General features: G+C 38.7%; 1 protein-coding gene across 2 annotated transcripts; it reads left to right on the top strand.

Annotated features, from left to right (window-relative positions):
• The first annotated feature begins 1,881 nt into the window (after nucleotides 1–1,881).
• Nucleotides 1,882–19,192, top strand: LOC103756961 (fructose-1,6-bisphosphatase isozyme 2). 2 transcript variants are annotated; one of them, XM_018072937.2, is made up of 7 exons: nucleotides 1,882–2,155; nucleotides 4,771–4,933; nucleotides 5,833–5,925; nucleotides 11,376–11,516; nucleotides 12,725–12,862; nucleotides 15,486–15,511; nucleotides 18,725–18,911. In XM_018072937.2, exons 1-7 carry the CDS (start codon nucleotides 1,983–1,985, stop codon nucleotides 18,816–18,818), a joined length of 828 nt encoding a protein of 275 aa, XP_017928426.1. In that variant the 5' UTR covers nucleotides 1,882–1,982; the 3' UTR covers nucleotides 18,819–18,911. The 2 variants fall into 2 exon arrangements, with proteins under 2 accessions (XP_017928426.1, XP_008921309.1); XM_008923061.3 differs by having other exon boundaries at nucleotides 1,884–2,155; nucleotides 15,486–15,605; nucleotides 18,725–19,192.
• The last annotated feature ends 7,465 nt before the right edge of the window (nucleotides 19,193–26,657 follow it).

Genomic DNA, 26,657 nt, shown 5'->3' on the forward strand with positions numbered 1-26,657 from the left:
CTTATGATATTCTAGCTACACAGAAGAGAGATTTTGCATTAAAAGCATTTTAGTACTCATTAGGAGTACTGGTCAGGCTGACAGCTGCCATGATAATAAAATTAATGTGCAGAATGTAATAGTTTTACGTTAGGTAGCAAATCTCTTTGCATGTATAATGTGAATCCCGTCTCTTTCTTTTATTAATTGCACCATGTGCTATCCCAGAGCTCCCTAAATATAGGGGTTTTTTGTAAAATCTGTTCAAAGAAAGTCTCTTAACAAGGCAAAATTGCTCTGGAATATTTGTCCTGTGATGTGGGTGGTGTCATATACTTTTAACTAGATCACAGTGGTAGAAAAGAGAAAACTTCAAGATTACTTTCTTCTTCCAGCATTGCCTTAGAGATGTAGTGCAAAACCTGCCTGTTGCTTCACCTGAGCAGCTCTGCTCACCAGTCCTTCCTCCATCTTAAAACAGGATTGAGAAAACATCCCCAAAGCTAACCATACAGGAAGCAACACTGAACTGTGTCTTTCTCCTTGTGGCTAGTGTTCAGTGCTGTCAGTCTCTAAAACCTTTATTTGAGGCTAATTTTAAAGTAGAAAACCTTAGCATTCAAATCCCTTTGAAACTTTACAAGTAATGAATTGCTAATAGGTGAACAGACACTTTTAGAAGAATTCAAAGTACTAAAGATTAAAAAAGGAATGCAAAAGGAAATCAAAAGACTCTTTGCCTTCACCTGCAGTTCCTATTGACAAAAAAAAATTAGTTATATGTTTTGTTATTGAATTTTGTTTCTGCTTTTTTTCCTGCATGATTTTAGTGCAGTAATTTGGGTTAAAGGAATGATAACAAGGAACTCAAACTTTTCATCTGTAATTCCAGAATTTCTTGGTTTGCCTTACGGCTTTCCAGATCTTCTGCTAAAAAATAAGAGTGCTGCTAGTAGGTAAAATGAAGGCTACAGCATATAGTTGCTCTTACTGCCTTATCTGAATGGGAAGACAGTGCTGTCATTAAATCCCATAATTCCAGCGTTCCAGACAGCATGTATCTAGTTCACTGACATTTCTATCTAACTTCACATTAGCTTCATGTGCTCCAAGTATATTGCTTGTGAGGAGTTACTGGCAGCATAATTGCAAATTTGGACATACCTATATTTGCATGGTGCACTACAATATGAAAGCCGACATAAAATTTCATTTTGTGAGTTATGACACTGACATGTTTTTATCAGAGAAGCCTAATTTGTAAATTATTGATGACATAATTACTTTGTAACTAGTTGAGCCACAGCTCACCAATAATTCTTGTTCCTCCAAACTCTATAATATAATTACAAGCAGACCAGACTCGGAATGAAATAGTTAAAAAAGGATTGCAGCAGACCAACTAGAAACGTAAACCGTCTTTAATAAATGCATGCCTAGATGCATCCTGAACTTCCCATTGATTGCCCTGGGATGTGCAAAACCCCTTCAAACCCCTCTCCTTTTTGTTAGCAGCCAAAAGAGGGTGAAGAAGCAGGGATTATGGTGAGGGAGCTTCACTGCCCTCATTTCTGATGCCTTGCAAATTGTGCACATTGCCTTGGTTATGCTGAGCCCATTGCTGAGCAGCATCTACAGGAAAGCCATTTCCAGCTAAGCAGCCAGCAAGAGTTTTGCATTATAATCAGTCTAACATACAATGAGAATATGTAACTAGATCTGCACATAGCTACTTTCAGTGTGTGGGGAGACCATGCAAGCAGTGGCTGCTCAGCTGTAGTCCCATCTCAGGCTCCTTTTCTGCATCTCAGTGGAGCCATGTAGCCTGCCTGGGGTGCTGTTATTCTGAGCACTCAATCACATGGTCTCAGAAACATCTTAATAAATTCTGGCCAGCAATGCCAAGAGCTTTGCCTCAAAATAAAACAGCTCCCCGGGATCTCAACACAGCAAAAGAGCATCTTGTCTGGCTGAGCAGAAAGGAACTCTGCTACCTGGTAAAAATGACCGACAAAACCCCCTTCGAAACGGATATGCTGACTCTCACGCGATTTGTTATGGAGAAGGGACGCCGTGTAAAAGGAGCAACAGGAGAGCTGACGCAACTGCTCAACTCCATGCTGACTGCCATAAAGGCCATTTCCTCTGCTGTCAGAAAGGCAGGCCTTGCCCACATGTGAGTCCTACCTTGAGATACAGGGAGGAAGAGGAGATAGAGAGACAGCTACTTGCACAACAAGGCTGGGGAGTGGGCAGCAATTCACAAATACTTTGGAAGTGTCTTTTTTTAAGCTGAGTGAGGTCAGAGCCTGGATTATCAAGAGTGGGAAGCAGGAGATCTCTCTGAAACTTTTTAATATTGGGCACAAGATAGACATTTAAACTAACTGCTGTTCTGTAATATTTTACCTAAAAATGGAAGTCAGAACTTCAATGTACTGCTCACCTTGTTATCTCTTGTACTTGTTGATATTGAACTGTTTTAAAATCTACTGTGAATTTGCTGAAAATCAGACCATGATATTTTTAATGTAGAATATCTCACTGTGATATTTTCTGCTAGGATCCAAGTCCTCTGCTGAACTGTGCAAATTAGAACTTGTCTTATCTCTTATATCTTAGCTGATTTTCTACCTGTCTACTGTATATGCAATGGTCTAAAGCAATAGCCCTGCGAGAAACGCCCTCTGCTGCCATGCATTTCTCCTTCCTTCCTAATGCAATATCCCTCAATCAGGGTTACGGCAGGGAGTCTTAACGGGCCCTATACGAAAAACAAATGTAACCACTTGTCATCTAGTTCTGTAGCAAATGGAATAAAGAACTGCCTTAGCAAAGCCTGGAATGTTCTGAGCTGTTCCTCACAGCCAGGTGAAATAGACATCAGTCTGAGTTTTTTAATGGTGATCTATCTGAAGCTCTTCAGAGATATGGAATGTCCTGATAAAGTTATGTATTTAAAATAGAAAGGTTTTGATATGTATTGAAAGATATGTTTCTTGGCATGCCTGAGTATGTACATATACATGCATGCATGAAAGAAACAAGGAACGTATTTGTAAAAGAAAGTCAACATTTGTAATTTGTTCTGGGTTGGTTTTTTTTTTTTTTTCCTTCCTCTGGAAACACCAAAATACCTGACACTCTGGTTTTTTTTTCTTTTTTTGTGCTCCTGTTGATTATACGGTCCAAGTCCTCAATGCTCTTTGCAAATCATGAATTCAATGTCAGCACTATCACCCTGACTTTACAGGCATAGATCATAACAAGTAGAGAGGACATGAGACATACTCAGAATTAACAGCAGCATTAGGCTCCTATACCCTTACTGTTGTACTGTGCTTTAGTCCTTGCTAGTTGCAACTGTTTTACCTCCCTGTCTTAGAAGAACAGTTGGTTTTTTGTCATTTCTATCTTTCAGTAGGCAATGTCTGAAGTATTTAGTAAGTACAGAGAAACTATTTGGTAGACTAGGGGTAGAATAGTCACATAGCCTTCTTCCAGTCAGAAAAAAACCCATCCATTATGTTGAGAAGCAAATGTTTCTTTCTATAAACAAAAGCTTCAGATGTTGAATCAGAAATATCTAAAGTATCCAAACCACAAACAAGTAACTTGCACTGTTTAAATTACGGAAACTAACTACGAAATTTCAAAAATTCCCTTGGCAAACTTTCACCATAGGTAACTGACTTGCATCCATCTGCATTTGTGCAGTTAAAGAAATCTGGTTTTTCTAGCCCCTCCTGTGATGTATCTTCTTTAATGTTATAGAGTTCAACATGAATTTTTAACAAATTTTCAATTCAAAAGTCATAGATCTGAGCTGAAATTGTGCCTGAAAACACACAGACTTAAGAATATATACTTAGTACTCCCTGGAAATCATGGTCCTTTCTAGTACCCTAAATTTGGCACTCAAAAATAGAGCGTAGAGAAGTATTCAAAACATGGAATACTTCTGAAAAGCTCAAGCAACTTTGAGTAAGACAAAACACCTACCCTGGTCCCAGCTAAGGCCTACCACTCACCAGCATCATCCTAGGGACTAATCACTTGTCCCTTTCTCCTTCTCTTTTCTTTCTTTTTTTTTTTTTTTTTTTCCCCTAATGAATAAAAAAGCTCTATCTATTCTCTGCATGGTTTTTGTATTTCTGAGATGCCCAGATTATGCACATTAGGTCTAAGCAGTGCTTCGTCAATTGGAAATCTCAGAAACATAAATACTGTTTTCTATGTCATTAGCACATTGCTAAAATATGCACATTGCTAAAATGTAAAAGACCTCGATCCTGAGATACAGTTCTGTATGGCAAATTACCTGGGGATGTCTTTAAAGTTTCTGATTTTGGGCTGGCTGGGGACTGAGTGAATGTGGGTTAAAGGAGACAGAGCTCTAAGCAGCCAGCAGCAGAAAATAATGCAGATGCCAACGGCCCCTTCTGCTTCCTCAAAGCTGGTGCTGACTGCTTTGTGGGGCTGCTAGGGAAGCCTGGCCCCTACTTGTTGGGCTGTATGCTCTGCTTCTGACCAGGAGAACACCCAAGCAGAAGCAAAAGGATCCAGGTAAAGCCCCAAAATAATACCATCGTCCTTTCTCTTTCTCATGCATGCTTTATTTTCTAGCAGCAGCAACAGACTTATAATGCACCTTAGTAGTTTAATCCACAGATTAGGTAAAGGTGTGGGAAGATGAGAAGAAGGAGCCACCCTGACTTGTTTTGGTTTTTTTCCTAAAAACCCGTTATGTTGGCCTCCCTCAGGTTTCTTGACATTTTTACTATTCTGTAGGTTTGGTATAGCTGGCACTGTAAACGTAACCGGTGATGAAGTGAAGAAGCTGGATGTATTATCCAACTCCTTGGTGATTAATATGCTCCAGTCCTCCTACAGCACATGCGTCCTCGTCACAGAGGAGAACAAAGAGGCCATCCTCACCCCGAAAGACAAGCAGGTCTGTGCAATCCGACGTTCAGGGAGGTTATGGGCTCAGGCAGCAGCAGGTGGCAGTCTTGCTTCAAGTATGAAACCTGGGCTTGGCTCCAAAACCAACCCTTCCCAGGGGAATTCAGAAAATTTGCATAATTGCTGTGTTGTTTTGATTAATAACTGTGGTGGATGGCATGGTTTCAACAACTAAAAGACATGTGGAGGATAAAATTATTATTAAAGTTTTGTAAAGCAGGGAGAATAATTTTTTTTGAGCTTGTTAACAAATCCCACATTCCAGGTGTAAATGTACTATTACAATGCCTGACCTGGTTTTGGATTACATTAGTACTTAGGCAAGATAAAATCAGATGACAGGCTGGCAGAACTGGATTTTATGTTACATGTCCAAAGGAAACACCTGACTGCTTCGTCAGGCTTCCCCCAGGAGGGGATTCTATTGCAGCAGGATACTGCTCATGCTGATGTAACCTACCCTTTCCCGAAGACTTTTTCTTTCTGCCTTCTTTCCCTCAAACTTCACAACACAGGGAAATCCTTTCATTTGGAACTAAAAGTAACAAAACAAAACATATTTACTTGAGGAAGTTACATACTTCCAGAATGAGTCAGTCTTTTTGCTTTCAAACGGTTTCTTGCACTGCTTGGCAGCAGAGGATTGCTCCTTTCTGTCATCTGATTTTGTGCTGTCTGAGCAGAAATATGTCTTCTCCTGTTTCTTTGGCAGGCCCTCAGGGAGTCAGTATTGTACTGCAGAACCAGCTGGGTCAGCAGTGCAGAGTTCTCTGATGAGCTGTATCAGGACTAAATGCAGCCATAAGGACAGGGGACTTGTCAAGTAAAAGGAAATAATAATGCAAAATAACACATCATTTAATGCTTTCCTTGCCACTTCTGTCTTAGGGCAAATATGTGGTTTGCTTTGACCCCCTTGATGGTTCATCCAATATAGACTGCTTGGCACCAGTAGGAACTATATTTGCTATCTACAAAAAGGTAAGAGGATGGATGAAGCACACATGGCATGATGCACTTCGTGAAAGCAAAATGTCTTGGGTTCATCACCTTGCCTAGTTTCTTTCCTAGGTCCTTTATATGTCCCTGGGAAAAACGGAGCCTTAGAAACAGTGGAAGAGGTAACACTTGAGATTTGTGAGTGCTAAAATGCTGCCTGAATTCCCAGGAATTCCCATTCCACAAAATTGTTAGGTGGCAGCACTTTCTCCAGTCACACAGGCACCAAACCCTCTCTCCACCAGGACATCTGGTTAGCTTCAGTGATCCTTGACTCGCTGTTTTGGTGCTGATGAATCACAGTATTTGTCCTCCTGGACACTGACTGGAGAGGGCTGGCAGCTCTGGACCATATCATGGTTAGCAGTGTGGTGACCTCCCAGCATAAGCTGCTAAGCCTGTTACGGATGGGAATTTATAAGCATGGTAGTGATGGAGGCTGAAGCAAGCAAACACCTGCATTCATCGGGGCCCTGCCAGCACGTTTGCTCCCATGGGGCTGCACAGAACATCAGCTGTGCAGCCAATTACAAATGTTAATAGTTACAGTCATGCCAAGTCTTGTGATTTGTTTGCTAATCTCCCAGCAGTTGGTGTTTTTCCCAAAGGCTGAGCTCATGGTCTTATGACTATGGGAGATCCTCAGCCATTACTATTGTGAAATAACATTTTACAATACTTGTGACTTCAAAGAAGTCTTTGCAGACTTCAGTGCTACACTTCAAACAAGTAAAGTCTGTCTCATCTACTAACTCATAATTTGCAACTGGCTAGTCCTTGGTTTTTACCTTTCTTTTAGACAATACACTAGTCATCACTGTTGAGAATATGCATCTACTAGGGAATCAAGTAGGGACAAGAGGGTAGTGGCACAAGCCAAGTTCTGGCATATGGCGGGCCCTGGCATATGGCTGCCCACACTGTTAATGGTTAGTGCAAACCCACACCACAGATGCAGCACAGGCCAGACAACACTAGGAGAATGTCTAGGTATGGTTTGTGGAAAGAGCAGTCTACGGACTACCTGCAGTACCATCCAGTATCTTACTTCTTGCAGGGAAGAAAGCTTATCTGTGTGGATGCAATCCATGAAACATGCTCTTTTGATAAGCAAAGGGGGCCCCACCCTTTTCATTTATCTCTCAAGAGATAACCCAATTGACAACGGCAGTTCCCTACATTTACAGTAGTCAGTAGCTGCATTGTCCACTATTCTTAAGGGAATACTAAATACTAAATACTATTTTTCTCTTTAGAAATATTGTGTTAACTTACTCTATGTAACTGCAAAGGCAAATCTCCAGTGATTAATACAGCTTAGAAGGTTGAAACACAGATTAAATTTCTCTGTCACCTTGAACTCACTTATAATATGTGTAAAGACTATGGACTGCCCAGTGTTCCCTAAGATTCTGCTTCAAAATAGGAGCATTTGCCAAATTTCCAAATTCTCAATATTTCCAATGATTTTCTGATCCTTTCACAATTGTATTACATGTTAACATACTTCTTGTAAATGCTGTTTCTAAGTTACTGGTTTCCATGTGGGTGGATACTTTTCAGTGCTTCCTAAAAAGGAAATTACATTGCTTTGTACAAATAGTTCATATCCAAATGAAAATGCTGCTGTTAGGATGAAGCAGTTTTTAAATTATAAGAACAATCCTACAAGAAAATTTTCAGTTTTCCCTGGAAAGTTAAAAACAATGTTGAATTTCCTGCCTTTCACTTGCATAACACTTTCCATTAGAATGCTAATTACAAAGTAGGTCTTAATTAATGTGCCTTCATCTCAGATAACACAATATCATAGCAACATGATTACCTTTAAACACTAGTAAATTCAAAAGCTTTGAAATTATTAAATAATAATAAGTGCTTTATTGATTGTTACTAAAGGCTAGTGTGAAAAGTATAAAAGTGATATATTTATCCTGGTGGATAAGAATAACTTAAGACAGAAATCATAATCTCAGGCCATTTAAGGTTCATGAACAACATTTTGGAAAAGCTAGAACAATTGTAATTGCCTATCTGATATTTGGCACCTGCCAATTCTCAGAAGAGTGTGTGACTGATTTTTTACCATGTCTTACCTTACCTTCGTTTCCAAAGTCACACTCCTCAGAAGTGAAACTTTTGGCTCATTTTAGGGGGAAAAAAAAAAAAGGTAATAAGCATTTTTATACAAAGGCCAGACCTGGCCAATACATTTAGAGGTGAAAACAGTTCTCTGGCTGCTCTCAATCCAGAACTTCCACCATGGTGGAAGGTACCATTCCCTCCTGTCAGAAAAGCACTGCATCAGTTTCTTAGAGAAAGCCACTAGGAAATAAATGCTATCTCAGGTTTATTTAATTTTCCACCTGGCTTTTGTTTTCGGAAACATAGGTGGTGGTGTTAAAAAGATGAGAAACATCAAAAAGTGGGGCTGAGGGAGAAGCCTTGCTGAATCAGCAAGGGATAAGTCCTTGATGGTCGCTGCCACTGAGGGCCTCTCAGTTGCTGGAGTGTCGGAGTGTGGTGATAATAAGTGTTTTTTGCTTGGATTCTTCCCAGCTATTCATGCCACCGAGCTGAATCTACAACTCTTAATTCATGCTGTATGAATATGCTGTGAAACTTTTTTGCTTTATTTCATCCTGGTTTTAATTTGGAACTTTTCCCAGTGCCTCTGTTATATTTTATTTGCTACCCTACATTGTCATGAGGACTATGTCCTCCCCTTCATGTGGTCCCTTACAGAGAAGGTATAAGAATTCAGTGTAAACGCAAAGGATATTCACGAAACACATGATACAAATGGAGACCTGGAAACCAAGGTCTCCCAGTGCTGATGAGAACTCCTTCATGAGATGTTAGGCAAATCATACATGCAAAAATTTCAAACTCAGATATCACCTGAGGGTATCCCTATAGTCAAACTCTGCAGACCTTGTTTCATCTGCTTCACATCAATAATGAGTGAAAGTGACTGTGTCAATGCTTGTCAGAGCTTTTCTGCAGTCCATCTGCCTATTTCAGTGCTTTGCATAAAGACCTTCAAAGACATTTACTACTGCCATCATAGTCAAAACATAATAGAAAGGAAATCCACCTGCGCACCTGAAGGAAGTGAAAATACTCAGCAGCTCTCAGAGTGGACTGGCCAGCTTATTCCCCTGGTTTGTTTCACAGTACTTGGCAGGGCAGGACTCCTACAGTCCTAACAATGATATATCAGCTGATCTGTAGTTTTTTCATATTAACAACCTTTGCAAAATGTTTGTTTCAGGGTGAAACTTTTTCCTACTTTTTGGAAGCTAGGTCTTGGAAATACAGTTGTGAATAAGAATAAAATAACAAGTGAATTCTGCCCAACTACCTATCTCCTGAAGGAGGATTCCTCTGTTTTTTTTTCAGGATAGTCAACAAATACATACTTTTTCAGCCATATAAACGTTTTAAATGAGTATCATATATAAACAAAAGCTACATATATTGTATATGTACCATGTTCTAGAAAACAAACCTCTTTGCTGCATTTATATAGAATTATTTTTTATTTAATGAGAAAAGCATACAGAAATCTATGACAATCATAATAGGTTTGCAACGAGTTGTGTGAATATATGTTTAATTCTGCATTTAATGGTGCAAATAATTTGTTTACTATACAACCATTGTTTTTGATGTTGAGATGTATGTGCCATGGGGATGTATTTTTGAAAGAGATGTAGGGCATAATAGTTGGTTCTGTAAGATTGTTTTAGCAAAGTATTAGCCACTATCCATCAATATTCAAAGCTCTGAAGTATACAAACAAAAGTTTTAAGTAGTCTTTCTTCACTATGTGCATTACAACCTCTCTGAATAAGCAGCCTGACATAATTTCAAGTGACTGTACCACATGTATTTATAGAAGCTGTATTTCAGCTCTCATGAAGTGCTGGTTGGCAACTGGATTTTTTTTCCACAGAAGAACTTGCAAATAATAATAACAAAAAGATTTTAGAAAAATACGGCTAAAAATTGTAAGTGACGTAACAAAACTAGCAAAATCTTTCAGCTGAAAACAAAAACATTTTGATGTGAAATTACTGTTTTCATATGCCCAGAAAGATGTAGTTTCAGCATCCTACATTTCAGTTTTCCCCTACATGTTGGCATATAACAATGAATGGGATCACCTTGCCCTGATGGGCACCCTGATAGCTCCTTACTATAGGGCACACCGGAGAATTTCTCTGTAGAAGGAGAGGTATTTTCTTTTGAAAAATATCTATGGAAGGCATTCTTGTTTTTTTAAAGAATTTACTCAATATTCATCAAATATTTTATTTTCTACACAAGACAGTCTTCACTGATTTTTATTTTTTTAGGGGGATATTCTGGGCTAGGCCTGCCATTTCTGTTGAGCTGCTACTCAATCTAATTAAACCCATGCAATCACTGAGAAACTATCTGAGTTTGGGACAATAAAATACTAAACCAGGGCATGAAGAAAGGGGAGAGATTCTCATTTTAATTCCTCATGGACCACCATCAAAATACACACAGAAAACCCACCACAACTGGCAAGGTTTTAAGTAAATATTAATATGAAGCATACCCACTTTGTGGTTGCAGGAGGTGAAGGCTGAAACCAGCCTTCCCAAGTACTCTTGGCTGTTCTCCTTACCCTGCCAGACAAACTCTTTCAAGCTGTAGCTGAGGCACAACCCTAGAGCTGGCTGGAAATACTCGCACCAGGTCTGCTTGGGCTACTGGTGTTCAGTGATAACCAAAGAGCCAAATCCAAATGTGAGTGTTGGAAACTGAATAAAAGTGTGAAGTAAAATGCCATGTATGTTCTACATAGAGTCATATATGCACATCTCCACACATGCACACTTCACATTATCAAATACATTCGCTATTTCATATACAATATGAACATTTATATCCCTTCAGTTAACTATCTCTTCACTAGCAGAGACCAGTACACAAACTTTGTTTCATCATGTTGCACCATCTACCTTTTTATTCTGTATTATTTGAAACATTTTGTCTGTAATGTTAATTACAACATTTATCTCTCAGTAATTCCCTCTGAGGCGCATCAGTATGACAGCTTACGTTATATTTACAGAAAATTAGTACCTCTGTTTGGTCTCAGATTTCTGATGATCTTGAATTATTAGCCTGGGCTGTAATGCTAAGGTGTCAACTTTCTTGCAGATGACGTATTGATTGTGTGACATGTATAAAGTAACAAACTCTAAACGTCCTGTCACAGCATGCACATGTACTTGTATCAAACTTGCTCTGAACTAGTGGGAACAATCTCTATTTTGTTGTTTCGAAGGCCTGCATAGACATGAAAAGGAAATCTGTCATATTATTGTTGAAATATTGTTTTTAGTGTTCATCATCAGAATTTAACCTTCAGTCCAATGGTAATTTTTCCTCAGGAAACAGATGATGAGCCCTCTGAAAAAGATGCTTTACAGCCTGGACGGAATACTGTTGCTGCAGGCTATGCCCTGTATGGTAGTGCTACACTGGTTGCTCTCTCCACAGGGCAAGGAGTGGACTGCTTCATGCTTGATCCGGTACAGTCATGGTGTTAATCACATTGCCACTATCTTTTAGAGTTTTCTGTGCTTGGCTTTACTTATTTTTGTTAGTCCTTGTCTCTGTAATCTACACACTCTGTGCAATTCTTTTTTCATGCCCTGGAGCATCCCATCTCCTCTTTACAAGTATTTATTTAATAATACATGAATGACCATGTTGGTTGCAATACCCGTTTGTTTTTTTTCTACTCAGTAGAGGGCAAATTAAGTTAAATTCTTAGTTAAGCATTTGAAAACCTGTTCTTTCAAAACAACACTTAAAAAATTTAATCTGAAGAGTGCCTTTGCCTCTACTTAAAGTACTCCACTTTTATCTTTTTCTTGATTTTTCTGTCTGATGAAAAACATCAGTATGTTCACTATTTAGCCTGAGGCAAGGGCCATTTTTTTATATAGTTCATTTACAGTGATGTTTGATTTCTTGAATGCAGTTTAGTTCTATCGCTGTCACCTAAGCTGCATGTCCCAAAATTTGCAAAAGCACAACCACGCCTAAACAATTGGACATGTGCCGCTCCTTGGTGCCCAGCCCAGGAGCCAAACAAGTATTACTGTGGGAGTACAGGAAGATCATTCATTTGTAAAACCAGCATTAGATGTGGACAACAACGTAGGAGGGTTGGGGTTTGGTTTTTTCTATATAAAAGGATGCATTATTATCAAAACTTCTTTTAACCTTCATAAATAGTCTCATTCCAAGAGGAAAGAACTGGGAGCTGAACTGTTCCGGTAAGAGACAAAGAGAACATGGATGTTGAACTCGAACTGCAGACAGCACCACCTGGAGGTAGCTGACCACATTCACTTCAAGATATTTAGACAAGACAGGCAAGAAGAGTTAAAAAATCACAAGACAATGTAATTTCTTAATTTGCAGCCTTATGAATTGTAGACAGAGATTCATGATCCATCCACTCTCAGAGCTGACTGGTGTTTCTTTGATATGCTAACTATTACAGTCAGTTTGCTTTTTGTTTGTAGTACTAATGTGACAAGTTTTCATTAACTTAATGCAGATATTTTGCTTTCTACTCTTTTTGAAATACTGTGGGATTATACACCAGACTGGTGCTGGAAGGACCAAGCTGTTCTAGCATTTCTGTCTCATCCAGTGTGACAACTGTTACAGAAAGTCAACAAAATTTTCTGCTGCTTGCTAATACCTCATCTATCCTGTCCTGCAGGCCCTTGGTGAATTTATTTTAGTGGACAGAGATGTTAAAATCAAGAAGAAGGGGAAGGTATACAGTCTCAATGAAGGTTATGCAAAGTATTTTGATCCTGCAATGACAGAATATTTACAAAAGAAGAAATTCCCTGAGGTAAGAAAATATTAGCATTGTACCCAATGTACTGTGCACTGGCAAGCACTACATTCCATGCAGTCTTGGCTGATGGGAAAGAATTTGAAGGCCTCCCTGAGTTCAGACCCATTTAACCCTTTCATGCCATCAAATTAATTTTGGGTATATATCTAATTTTTTTTTTGGTGCCCTGACATCTTTTGTGACTTATATTTCAGTAAATAAAATCATAGCTTGTTCATCAATGTGTGGAAAAAAATGTACTGAAGAACTAGATTTTTCAACAAAGCTCTGAAACTGTGCTAGCCAAGTTAGAGTGTATGGTTGTTTTCTAGCTTTATATGAATATGCAGTTCAGTCGTGTGCAGCTGGGCACTTAGGGCTGGATTCCACATACTGCCTAGAAGGTGATTGCAGCAATTTGGGTGGCATCACAACCCTGCATGGGACTTGAGGAGGAATTGACATATAGGGCATGGGACAATACCTTCTTATTCAGACAGGTCACTCACCCTATATTCCTCTGGCCACTAGAAACCAAGAGAAGTAAAAAATCTTATTTCAGTCTGTGGGTCAAGCAATAACCTTAACAGAATGGAGAAATTTGTCTTGTATCTTTTTCTCAGCACAGTCTCAATAGTGTGTTTTAAGAAAGTGTGTTTCTGTCAGGGCAAGAAGCAACTAAAATTGTCAGTGGTATTGCATTAACTTAGAATGTCCTGAGTTTGAAGGGGACCCACAAAGGGTCTTTCACACAATACTGCCCATGTTCACGCTTAAATTGTGTAAATAATCTGCACATGAATAGGAAATCTGCTATATTACAAACATGTCTGATGATTTGTACACAGGTGGAACAGCTGTGCAGCTCATGCTCAGTAAATTTTATAACTGTGAGTTGCAGACTCCTTATTTGATAATGTCATAGAAGCAATCCTTAGCGATCTGTTTCAGGGGCTGCTTATTGTTAATATGTTATGACTTTTCTTAATGTTAAACAAACTTTTTTTAAGACTTCGTTCATTACCTTTTGAAAATATAAAAGAGAGTTCTTCTTTTGATGGTATTTTTAAAGGTGTTTTGAGACTGTAATCACATCTTTCCCAGACTTTAATGGCAAACGTGCTTATATCTCTCTTTAATATGTTGCAAGGTGTTGTTTTCTTCTGATGTAAAATTTTCACAATTGTAATGTCACAAATGCAAACTGTGTGATGGAGAATCTATCATTTGAAGTCTAAATATGCAATTTTTTGAGTGTAAGCTGTGAAAAACAAGGGAGCAAACACTTAAAAGTATTGTTCATTTGTGCCTTAAAGTAACAGGACCAGATTTAAACAAAACTCAGTATAAAAGCTCCAGGCTGTGTCTTATCCATTGCATCTTCCACAGTTTGTATTGTTTTCTTCTGAATTTTTTATAGTTCTCCTAATATTCTCCTATGTTATTACATAGGCTGGAAGAGGTCTGTCTTCCACTTTTACTATCAGCTATATGAAATACCTGAGTTATATGATAAAACATCTTAAGAGACAACTTCCTGGTGTTCTGTTGCATTATAATGTGTGATTTCATGAGAATCTCTTCCCATTTTAAAAGAGAGTAATTATCAAAACTTCACAGTTGCATAGAACAATTTGGAAAAGTGATTTTAAAATAGAACAATATTTTTTTCTATTTATGTGTTTTCCTCCAAGGTGTTTTTTCTACCGGCTAACCTTGTGATTTTTTGGGGGAAGTGTGACTAACATGATATCTGAAGGTCTTGGAGCTGGCATTGCTGAACAAGTGCTTCTCTGGACCCAGTATCAGCACAGGCTGAACTTTCTAGAAAGCACTAAGATCTTTTATTAGAAAACTGATCCAGACAAAAAAACCCATGCAGATATCTTTTCAAACTTTTAGCACTGCAGTACATAAATATACATGTGTATTAAATGTGCATTTTGTCTACTGTATGTGCTTCTATTTGTTCAAGACACCTTGCTTGTCTTCTACATTTCCTACCTTATCATTTTTATGACCAGCAAACCTGAGACTGACATGGATGCTTCCCTGATAGCCCTTGCTAGAATGACCTGTCCTTCAACAACGTCAATATCTGAGCTAAGAGCAAGGAAAACTACATTCATGAATAAATTGCTATTTCCCAAGCTAAACTGTAGAATGAATGCTATGACCAACTTCACCATTATCAAATAAGCTAGAAGGTAAAAGCTGGAGTCCTCTGGAAATTGTCTGGACATGTAGTAAAAAGTGGTATCCCTCTTCATGCTCTGGCTTAGGAACCAGCGAAGAATCAAAAATCAAACATGTACCTTGTGCTGTTAATGTGAAGAAGTTTTCACTCCCTTTTTTTTCACAGACTGGGGGTTGATTTTAAATTGTGCACTCAAACTACAGGGACCCCAGTTTGCACACTGTGAATGCAGCTTTTCAAAACACTTATTTGAGAACCCTGTAGATGATCACTACATCTTACAAAAGGCTACACTTCAGGCTGGTTTTTGTATTTACAGTATCTGTAAGCAGCCACTGATTTAAGCAGTTTTTCTTTCTGTTCCATAAAAAAAAATTACATTTTGCCACACTACTAGCTGTCTAGCCTGGTAAATATAATGTTTTACTGTATGTTTTTCAGGATGGCAGTTCCCCATATGGTGCCAGGTACGTGGGCTCCATGGTAGCTGATGTTCACCGTACATTGATGTATGGTGGGATCTTCATGTATCCTGCTAATAAGAAGAGTCCTAAAGGAAAGGTATATAGTTATACTTCCGTTCTGCCAACCTAATACCTCTGGTACTACCAGAGGTGTAAAAGAATAGTTTAGGTAAATTAACAGATAATAATTTTCCATCTCTGAAAAAAATTAATAATGGATACGATGGTCAGCAATCCAATCTAGGCAAGAAATTTAGGCAATTGCCAATTTAGGCCATAAATCTTCCTGTGTACTTTTATATTACAAACTACTCAAATGGTTTTCACTGCAACCAAGGACTTCAATTTTTCTAAAGATAAACATCTGAGTACCATAGAAAACCACTGACATATCTGTGCATAACTGGCAGATACAAGACAGACCTAAGGAAGACCTCTGCACTTTAAACTGGCAACTGAAATTATCCCATGAACAGGTGGGATATGCTGAACTCCAGAGAGGGTTTTGTCCAGTGGTGGGAAACCAAGTTTTCCTACATAATGTTTCCAAAGGGCACTGAGCTTACTATCACCACCTCTGCAAATGCAGGCTTCTAATACCTACTCAGAAAAACTCTGTCATTGGAAGATGGGTTTCATGCATGCTGATATCAGTATTTTGGTAAAAGGTGGTTTCCCATTTGAACACCTGTACAAAACACACTGTGACTTAATGAGGGGCAATGCAATGCAGTGAGTCTCTGAATAGGCCACGAACCATAGTCAATCTCACCTTTTCTCCTGCAACATTATATACCCTCATTATCAAATTTCTAAACAAATATATTTTAAAAGAGCCATCTTCATACAGATGATTTGTGGACCACCAGTAACCTGCACGTTATCCTTAGGAAAAGATTGGCTCAGTGCATAATAGATTGGTCATGGCAGTCTGACTCCAAAACCACCTTTTTTCCCTATCTACACCATATTTAAAACCTTTTGGTTTTAAGCTGGCTAGTATGTGGAGGAATCTGCCCTCATAAGTTTATTTACCCCATCTCCCACACTCGTATCAGAACATCCTGATGTCTACACTCTTTAGGGACAGTTGACTACTGGTTCCATCATGGTGAATTTGTATTTACCATAATACCAGCAGATCCAAGTGGTCTTCATAGTAAAAACTGAAAAAGAATTCTCTTCAGCATATACAACTGAAAATGTCTGCATGTTTGTCCAGGCAAAGTTGTTTTAAATATTTGAATCATCATCTTGGGGAAAAAACAAAACACCAAAAAAAAGCCCTCATTAAACTATGTGGATGTGTTTGTGCATCAGAGCAAGAGACAGAAAAGGAATCTACTCTGTGTGAGAAAAGTGGGTTAACTAACTGGCCTCTTCAAATTAAAATTTTTGTTTTGAAATCTGCACTAAATCTGAAGAGAAAGAAAAGAGAAACAGAACAAAAGAACAAATGAAAAAATTACCTATATAATTTTATAGAAATTAATATTTCCTCATGAGTTAGCTTATATTCACTGTTGGATTACTCTGGCTTGCACAGCCATCATAGGGAGAGTAATGAGAGAAGCAAAACTATGCTGTCATTACAAATAAAAATTTTCTTCTTTGCTTCTCAGAGTGCAGGTCTACATAGTTCTTTTCACATAAGTCTTTTCTTGTTGAATAAATAATGCCTTTGTGGCAGGTGCCCTGATCATCATTCCCCTGAAAGACATTCTATGCTCTTGGTTAGAGAGCTGAAAGTAATCAAATGTCACTGGAATTGATTGATGAAAAGTCTTTAGAGCAAATGAAAATGACATGCATGTAGGCTCTAACATATACAGCTCCTTCTCTAAGTTAAAGAAAGAGAACAAAATGCTCAATAAATGGTACAGAAATGGCCAACAAATAGATTCTCTTTTCAAATCAGGTATGCTGCATAATATTTTTTATGAATTGAAGGCTTATAGTTCTTATAAGGTGAAAAATTGTTAAACCTATCTGACGACAGAGCCCACCTGAAGATCCCTAAGTACAATTGCACTGCTACATGAAGAAAAACTGCTTTCCTTAAGTTGCATAATCACAGTTAAGCAACAAGAAATGCATCATGTGGTTTCATGGTGATACCACTTCTGTTTTCTGACAACCATCTTCCAAAAGTGGGCCAAGCAATAAGAAGAACAGTAAAGGCTATTGGTCTTATGTTGCCAGTCAGATGGAGTCCTTGTACCAGACGTAGCACTTCGGTGGGATTTAAAGATAAGAATGACACTATTTAAGCTTGTGGTATAATATTATGGTTTTATTACAGTGTGCTAAAGACATGATGGGTAGTGAAGTCCTGTGTTCAACCCATTTCTCTGTCTTGATAGAGTTGCATTCTGTCGCACTTCCTTTTCCCCAGAAAACATTCTCTCTTTTGCACATATGAAGAGCCCTTTAAACAAAATGTGTACTAATAGTTCTACATGAGCACTTCACAAATAAACCTACAGAAATTATATCTCAAAAAATGACCAGCTATCATCTATGCCCATTTAAATACAGAAACTTTTGGCATATGTCCCAAATCAGTTTTCATTCCATGAGAGCACAGTCATCCCAAGAGGTAATATTTTAGAAAATGTAAACAGATATCAGGGTCCAAACTAAAAGGGGAAATTTGCTTTTGATAATAACTACATTTACTTCTGAAAACATAGCCACCATCTGGGTGAGTTCAGGCCACTAAGATCTATGCATATTTCTGAAGAGAAGCAATCAATACCTGAAATTTGAAACTGGGAGCATCAAGTTTCAAACTCTAAAATATCCTGACCAAACATAACACAATTGTCCCAAGCTCTGAGGTAGCACATAAAGGAAGATATTTTGGCCTTTTTTTTCCCAGTACTTTTAACTTAGCTGGCTTAACTGTTTTGCTGATGTCTGTGGGCCAGTTACTTTTGACATTTTTGACAAAATACAGTTTCACTGGTGCTGCACATCAGTATGTCAGCTTGGAAACAAGAGATGGTGGTGCTTGGATGCAGGGTTGGTATAAGGTGAGAAGAGAAGAGATGAGAAGAGAAAAGAAGAAGGGCCTGACTTGAGAGACACTGCTATGTAGGTCAACTGAAGTTTGGTACAAAATTTTCCAAAATCACAAAAGGAAGGCTGGGTTTTGGTCAGTCTGTTGATATAATTTCCCCCAAAGGCAATCATGTGTTTCCTCTTTCTTTCTAGCTCCGACTTCTCTATGAATGCAACCCTATGGCTTTCATCATTGAGCAAGCAGGTGGGATGGCAACTACAGGGACTGAAGCAGTGTTGGACGTGAAACCTGAGAATATTCATCAGAGAGTTCCTCTTATACTTGGATCTCCAGATGATGTGCAAGAATACCTTGCTTGTGTACAGAAACACAAGAAGAGCAGCTAAAGGCTTTTCCACATCAGACCTTGATCATCCATTTTCAGTCTACAAGAAAAGCCATCCATTTCAAGATGGTGGATTCTAGCAATTAACACAGTGAAAGTCCCATTTTATGCGAACAAGAAAAATAATGAAAAATACTTGATGGGGAAAAAAGCAAAAATTTAATTTGTCCTTGCAGGAAAATGTAAAAATCCTTTTACTCTGATTTATGCAGTGCAAATGTAGAGACGGAGTCCTGATTCCAAACAGAAATTAATTTATATAATAGTAACAAAAGGAAGTGAATTGTGTCAGTATCCCCATTTGATCTGAAGCTTTACATCTGACATTGCATGGATGGTGTAATTTGAAACAGGATTTCCTCATGAATATTTGCATTGCCCTTATCTGGATTTTCTACCAGAGGCTTTCTTGCTGATCCTTTTTATTTGGACAGCCCTAAGAAGAGCAAAAGTCTCATGCTGTCTGAAACAGAGGCATTTTAAGCTCCAAATTATATGTGCCTTAGGTAATGAATAGAGATGAAAAGGCTGCAGTGTTGCCAAGGTATTTCATTTCTCATAAGCACAGGAAATATCTTGTGTTATTTACAGACAGGCAACTTTCAATGGTGCAAATTACAATAAACCATTGCAATCAATGTGACACTCAAACCATGCCTATGCCCTGTTAATCCATTGTTCTCTGCAACTGAAGATGATACAAAGCCATTTACATGTCCACTTTCTTTTACTTTGAAAGGTTCTTGTTTCAGATTGAAGCTTGCCTTTTTGCAGACATCAAACTGCTGTGATGTCCCACCCTTAAGGGGAAGGAAACACCCAAGATTCATAGGTGCTCATGGTCAAAAGAAACAACAGAAGTCAAATAGTCCACAAAAACTTACAAAGTTTTATTAGTAAATTACACACTTGGCATGGAAACTGGTACAAGTTAGTCCCTGATCACCCAGTATAAACACACAGGTAAAGAGGTAGGGTGAAAGGGAAGAAAGAGAGAGAGGAGTGAATTAAAGAGGAGGGGGTGGGAGAGGGAGAGAGAGTCCTAGCTCCAGCATTGATCCAGCTGAGGGGGAATCCAGGGTCCTGAGGGCTCAAATGTGCCTGGGCTTTGTGGGGATACCTTTTTGTAGAAAGGCTTTCCTTGCCTCGGAGATAAGTTTCTTGCTTTCTATGCAAATTTGTTATCATGTGCAGTCCTTTCTTCTAGACCTTTCTGGAAATGGGTCATAGGGTTTTGGGTGTCTTTGTTGGTCTTTGTTAGCCCTACAGTCCATGCCCACTTCTCAGCCTCATTCCTGCACTGTGTTGTGCTTATCTACAGGAGCCACAACAAGGATGTTACCCTGGAAAAGTGTCCCTCTACCTCTGTATGGCCCGCTTCTCCAGCTCAGCTACATCCTGCTCTTTCTCACATGGTGTTATTACCAACAATCCTTTTATTACCAGCAATCCTTTGTTGTTATTACCAACAGTCCTTGCTTGGCACCACAGTCATGGATTCTCCCCCTTGGGAGACATTGAAAACCCACCTGGACATGTTCCTGTGTATCTTACTCTAGATGGTCCTGCTTTAGCGGTGGGGTTGGACTAGACGATCTCCAGAGGTCCCTTCCAAGCCTAATGATTCTATGATTTTGACATCCTCTACAGCCACCCATCCTGTTGGTGCTCTGGTGCTATATCTCAGACTTGACACTGCCTAAGGAGATCAGAAATCACCTCTGAAACTAGCAGGCATTCATTGACCAATAAGAGCAGAAATTAGCAATTAAAAGGAATGTGTGATTACATTAAGTCATAAGGATGTGAAAATTGGGCTTTAAGTCACTTTAAATATTAGACACATTTATAACCCTCCTGTCCTGTTATATGAACTTTCTTAGGCAATCTCCTTAATGTAAGCAACTCTTATGCCCTCTGCTCATTTTCACACCTGCTCCACGCTCTCAGCTGTGCTGGTACAAGACTTTATTAAGAACACATTAGGAATTACATTAGGACATAGAGAGGAGTTAAAAATACTCCTACCAAGAAACTCCAATACTTATTTTTAACTTACGACTGTGTTCTATTATTCACAAAGAAGAGGCAGGCTGAACTAATGTGGAGAGAAAATTATTCAGGGTGAGTATTTACCCTTAGTTATTGTTATGCCAGGTGTAGGGATGTGATTTCAGTGCTGCTTCAGGTATCAAACCACTCTTTCTGCAGGCGTTTACCACCCGTCCCCCTCCCTCCCTCCCACCCTTCCTTAATCCCTTAATCTCTTAATCCCTTATTCCCTTCATCCTCCCTCCCTCCCTTAATCCAACCTCCCTCCCTGCCTTAATCCCACCCTTCTACCCTCTCCCCCTGCCTCCCCTTCCCACTCTCCAAACCTCCCTTAATCCCACTTTCTACCCCTCCCTCCCTCCATTAATCCCTTAATCCCACCCTCCCTCCTGCCCTCTTCCCTTCTCCTTCCCCCCAATCCTTCCCCCCCTTAATCTCCCTCCCCTCCTCCTTTCCTCCCTTCCCTCGGTCCCCCTCCCCTCCCTTCCTATCTCCCTCCCTTCCTCCCTCCTTTAATCCCTTAATCCCACTCTCCCTCCCTCTCTTAATCCTCCCTCCCTCCCCTCTCTCTCTTAATTCTCCCTCCCTCCCTTATCCTACCCTCCTTCTCTCACTCCCCACCTCCCTCTCTCCCTCTCCCTTCATGCCAACACACTGGAGTAGACTGTTTCACCGTAAACTACACATCTTGCCATTTGCTCTTACGTCACCAATTACTGTAGTGTGATGACTACTATAAATCTGAAGCATGTCCAGTAGTGACACTCATGAGACCTGGTTGCCATAGTTGTCAGACCTAACTTGTGTTTCATTTCACCTTGGAGTAGGGGAAGGCAGTCCCTTCTGGAAATGCTGGGGCAAGGTCCTGAAATAATTTGTTTAAGTCTTATGAGGGCTTATAGGGTATACTCAATGTTATCAGCACCTTGTCAGCATCCTGTCTGTTTACGTTTCTTTTTTTCCCCTTTCTTTTTTTTAACGTTGGCTTACCAAAGTCTTTGGTGGATGCTACTGCAAATAAGCAACAATTTTGCAGGATACAGTAACTGTTACTATGTAGGAATAGTTACAACAATTTTACAGGGAAACTAAGTATGCTGTGGTTGTAGGATGTTAGGGAAGATGGGAAGACCACAGCAGCTCATTTAATTTCTATATAAATTCAAAGTGTTTTCATGTGACATCTCTCTCAGCAAGAACACAAAAAAAAAAAAAAAAAGGAAGGAAAAAAAAAGCTGAATACTGTTAGCAGTACTTCTTCTAAAGAATGTAACCATCCCTAGAATGTCTTTTAATACTAGAAAGCAGAGAGGCACATCCTACAAGTAGAACACAATTTAGCTTCCTTTTGCTTAGTTGTGGTTGTAGGGGATGAAACTCTTTCCATTAATCATATTTCCTAAGAATATCCCCCATATTGCCCAGGTAGTTTAACTCCTCTAATTGGAAGAGAAATTACTCAAAAAAGTGCTTGATTTTTAAGCTTCGTAAAAAAGTTTAAGAGAAAAACAAATGAAAGGTTGTACTAATAGAATAATGCAGATTACAGCCAATGGGACAAAGAGTACCATGTAACCGGTGGTGGCTTGAACTGATCACTATTGAAAATGAGAGATGTCACATACTCTTCTGTTCACACCAGGTGCCTTAAGATGTTTTTGTGACGTTTCTGTGCACTGAGAGGCTCTGTCTATGTATTGATTAATCTCCCAATTTATCAAAAAGTTATATATATAGTTTTAATCACTCGATTAATAAGATAAATCTGCTCAGACAAGGAGTCTAGCAAGCTTCAGAGCTGATGCAGGATAAGGGATAGAAGCAGCTGTGTGTGGTTGTATGTGTGTGTGGGTGCAAATGGAAGAAATACAATCTCATCTCAGTAGGAGCAAGCTGTTTGGATTGACCTAAGCAGTGTTGGGAGAAGTACCCTGATTCAACACCACTGTGCTGGTTTAAAGGTAAACCAGCGGGGGAAATGAACTCAACTCAAGAGAGAATATAAGTCAGAGTAACAATTTAATAAAATAATACAATAAGTACGATTGTACAGACAAACAATTGGTTTTAACCCACAAAACCCAAATGTATAACCCAGCACCCTGGGGCATGAACAGAGTGGTGTTCTTTGGGCCTCCTGAGTCCAAGGGAAAAGGAGAGAGGAAAAACCTGTTGGTGAGAGTGCTGTTGCAGTCTGGTTGGAAAGTGGTGGTTGCAGTCCAGTCGAGAGTGGTGGTCTGAAGTCTTCCTCTGGATCCCACGAGTGGTTAAAAAAGTCCCAAGACTCCAAGATTATATATCCTCCAGTTCAGGCAGGAATGCTCAGTACCTCTCTCAGGGCGGGGGTTCCTTAATGGGCGTGAGGACAAAAGCAACATCCTATCTCGAAGGCCTCTTAGCACCTAGTTTATAGCCTGAGGAGTCAGGCTCTATGTGCAGATGGTGTAAATGGTTCACTGATAACACTGATAACCATTCCGGGAAGTGGCATGGAAGGCTATAGAATACACAGTTTTGGGTTACACCCATTTAGTAATGAACTGGTCGCAGCTGTTCTAACTAGGACAACCACCCACTGCCCACCATATTTGGTAACAAAAAAAACCAAAAGATGACACTGTTCATTGTGAACAAGCTCAGCTTCTGTATGGTTATGCCTTTGAAATGCATAGAATCTCACCTTTCATTATCAAGCTGTGTTTTGGAAAGCTCAGTAGCTGGATGCAGCCCAATATCAGGAACTTGCATATCTGTTTTAGTAATTTTACTGTTTTATTCTAATTGGGTTACTTCACCAGTGCTACTATTAAGTGAGGTGAACAGTTCCCTCCTCATATTCTTCCCCCAGGTTAGTATTCTCCATACAATTAATCTTGGGCCAAAAGAATGCTTTAGAACATTTACTACAATACCATGTACCTACATCCTACATCTGTCACCCCTATTAATATTGCTTGCCTCTCTGTAACTAACTGCTTCTTTCCGTATTTTCTTTGTATTGTAATACCCACCAAGTACATTTGAACATCTATTTGGGGCATGTACTCTTCTGTATATTCTGTAGCTGACTGATGTAGCTTTATTTCTCATATTTGTAAAGACTTTATCATTGTGTAAAACAGTGGGTAAGTTCTTCCTTTTTGCTAATCTTTTTTGTATTAGTGGTGCCAATTAAGTGCACTGATGTCTGTGGAAGAAAGATTTGACTCAATTCCTTTGACTTTTGCTGTTAACAACTATTCTTTATTTCAGGCATAATAATTAAACAACAAAAAAGTGATTACACAGAACACACCAGAAATCAAAAAATGGGGATTAGCTGGCACCACAGCTCACAGAAGGATTAACTGACAATGTTGCATGACCCAAAGCATTTCATCATCTGTACTTTCTTTGCAACACATGGAAGAGCACACTAAAAAGAACAAAATCTATGTTAGCTGTGGCTCAGCTGGAAAAGAATATTGCTTGTAGCAATAGGCTCTGAGACCAAATGATGAATTTGCTTCTTTTAGAAATCAAATTAAAAGTATGAACACAGTAACACTAATTTGTTAATATGTGCTTTCAAAAACATGAATAGGAATTTAGAGCTAAGTTCTGAGGTAGAAATACAAGAGAATTAAGCTGAGGAAAGACTTTAATTTTTGTGGAACTTCTGACCATTTCTTATCCTTTCTTGGATAACCTCTGGATTGGAGCCCTCACTGATGTCATTCAAGTTGAAAACCTTGGACTGTTGTCTCTTAAAATGTCATCATTGTCCTGGACAGATCTTCGAAAGTTTCCTTATGTCTTAAAAAAAAAAAAGGCAGAAAAAAATCCCAAGGATTTACTATTTCAAAATGTTACATGCTGATATATGTCAGGTCAACATCCAGCAGATTAATTCCACCAAAGCACAGTGGGAGGAAAACCAAGAAACTTCCAAGCTCTGCCCGCTGTATCAGCTTCCTGTTGTTACTGAAGTCCATCCTACTAAACTGGCAAATGAGGGTTCCTAATCTCTTATGAGGATTGGGAGTTTACACAGGAATGAAGAGCAATATGATTGAAAATAATGCGTGGAATGGATATACAGAAATAGAATAAGAAAAACTAATCAACATGAGAAAACAAAAAGACCAGAAAAAAGATCATCAAGTGTGCTTATATACCTTTAAAAAACATTATTTTCAATATATGCTTCTTCTGGATGTGTTTCTCTTAACAAATTTAAAGCATACTTATCAACCTGCAATTAGTTTTTATTGCATCACTGATTTTAGTATTTTTCCAATTACCAAAGTCACTTAGTGCATTTTTAATGGAGTCAAAAAGTACCAAGATGAGAATACTACTCTGCACATGTCAGAAACTTTACTGGTTTAATCCTTGTTTGATTCCAGTATAGCAAATGCTATTCTTTATTGTTTTACAGCCAAAAAAAACAACATAAAAAAAATATTCAGTTAAGTGTCAGGTGACTTAAGAATATTTTTTTCTTCCTCTGGTGTTCTGATGTTGTAGGTTTTATTATAGCTCTATTAATGGATGTGTCTGAGCACAACAAAGGCTACATCAAATCAAATAACGTGTGAGGCCAAAACCATACTCATCTTCAAGTGTTGCTTGGTTGATATATTCCAAGATCTTTAAGGGTTCTGAATTCATGTTGCTTCTCAGAACCATGACAACATGAGTGCTTTGAATTTCATAAAAATAAAATACATTTAAAAAATCCTTTTTAAGAAGTCTATAGACTTCTGTAGTGAAAATAAAACAATCAAATTGTGGACTATCAAGTGAAAATCAAGTCAAAATTTATTTCAATGTTTAGTTATACTACATGGACTCTCAAAATGATGAATTATTAAAGCTTCAAATGTACAAAGATTCATCCATTTCATGTTAATTCTGATTACTGACAAATCACAACTTACTTACTAAAGGATTCTACATATGCAAGCTGTAGTTAGCTAAAAGTTTTCCTTTACATTTACGTATGTTAGCTTTGTACTCCTTTTTGTTCTATGAAAGCTAGCCTTTTATGTCTCCATATAAGATACTACAATGTAGAATTTAAGTGAAAAGTATGGCAACTCCTGGTTAGTACAATTTGCATTTACTTTCTAGTATCTGAAGAGTTTAAAACCCAATGCAAATTCTAGAAAATAATATTCTGAGGCAAAGGTATTTGGGCTGTATACACTTGATTAATTTTCCTTTATACTTGTTCTGTGACCTGAAGGTAGAGTTATTTGAAATGCTTCCTGTATTATTACATAAAGGGGTTCTAAAGATGTTATCCTGCAGTCAGGATTTGCCCAATTGGTGTCTACTGTTTCCTCTCTGCTCCTCTATCACCTTTCTTGGGCAGAGACACACTCTTCAAGACAACAATGAAAAAATCTCTCTCATTCACCTGCTCAGTTAGAAAGGACAGAACACATTTCTGTATGAGGGCTTTACAAAGGGATGTAATTAATTTTTCTCAGTTCAACCCTCAAATTAGACAAATGCCAAAAAAAAATGAACAGTGAGAGTTAAATGCCACTTGTTTGCAGGCTCATGTTTGCCAGAGTCTAGGTGGATTCAGAAAAGAGTTTACAGAGATTTAATTAATAGTTTAAATGCAAGCAGTCTGATTACTGACATAGCCAACCCTTACTGTCTTTCTGTTGTTGCAGTCTAAGCAGACTAGTCTT

Source organism: Manacus vitellinus, unplaced genomic scaffold (assembly GCF_001715985.3).
Source record: "Manacus vitellinus isolate BGI_N305 unplaced genomic scaffold, ASM171598v3 scaffold_23_pilon, whole genome shotgun sequence".
NCBI classification, from domain to species: Eukaryota; Metazoa; Chordata; class Aves; order Passeriformes; family Pipridae; genus Manacus; species Manacus vitellinus.

Bases quoted from the DNA above. Each gene is read 5' to 3' on its own strand.
- LOC103756961 (XM_008923061.3), top strand. From the start codon at position 1,983: ATGACCGACAAAACCCCCTTCGAAACGGATATGCTGACTCTCACGCGA. The intron at 11,517-12,724 runs GTACAGTCATGG...CCTGTCCTGCAG, and splicing joins ACTGCTTCATGCTTGATCCG to GCCCTTGGTGAATTTATTTT. The intron at 15,606-18,724 runs GTATATAGTTAT...CTTTCTTTCTAG, and splicing joins AGAAGAGTCCTAAAGGAAAG to CTCCGACTTCTCTATGAATG.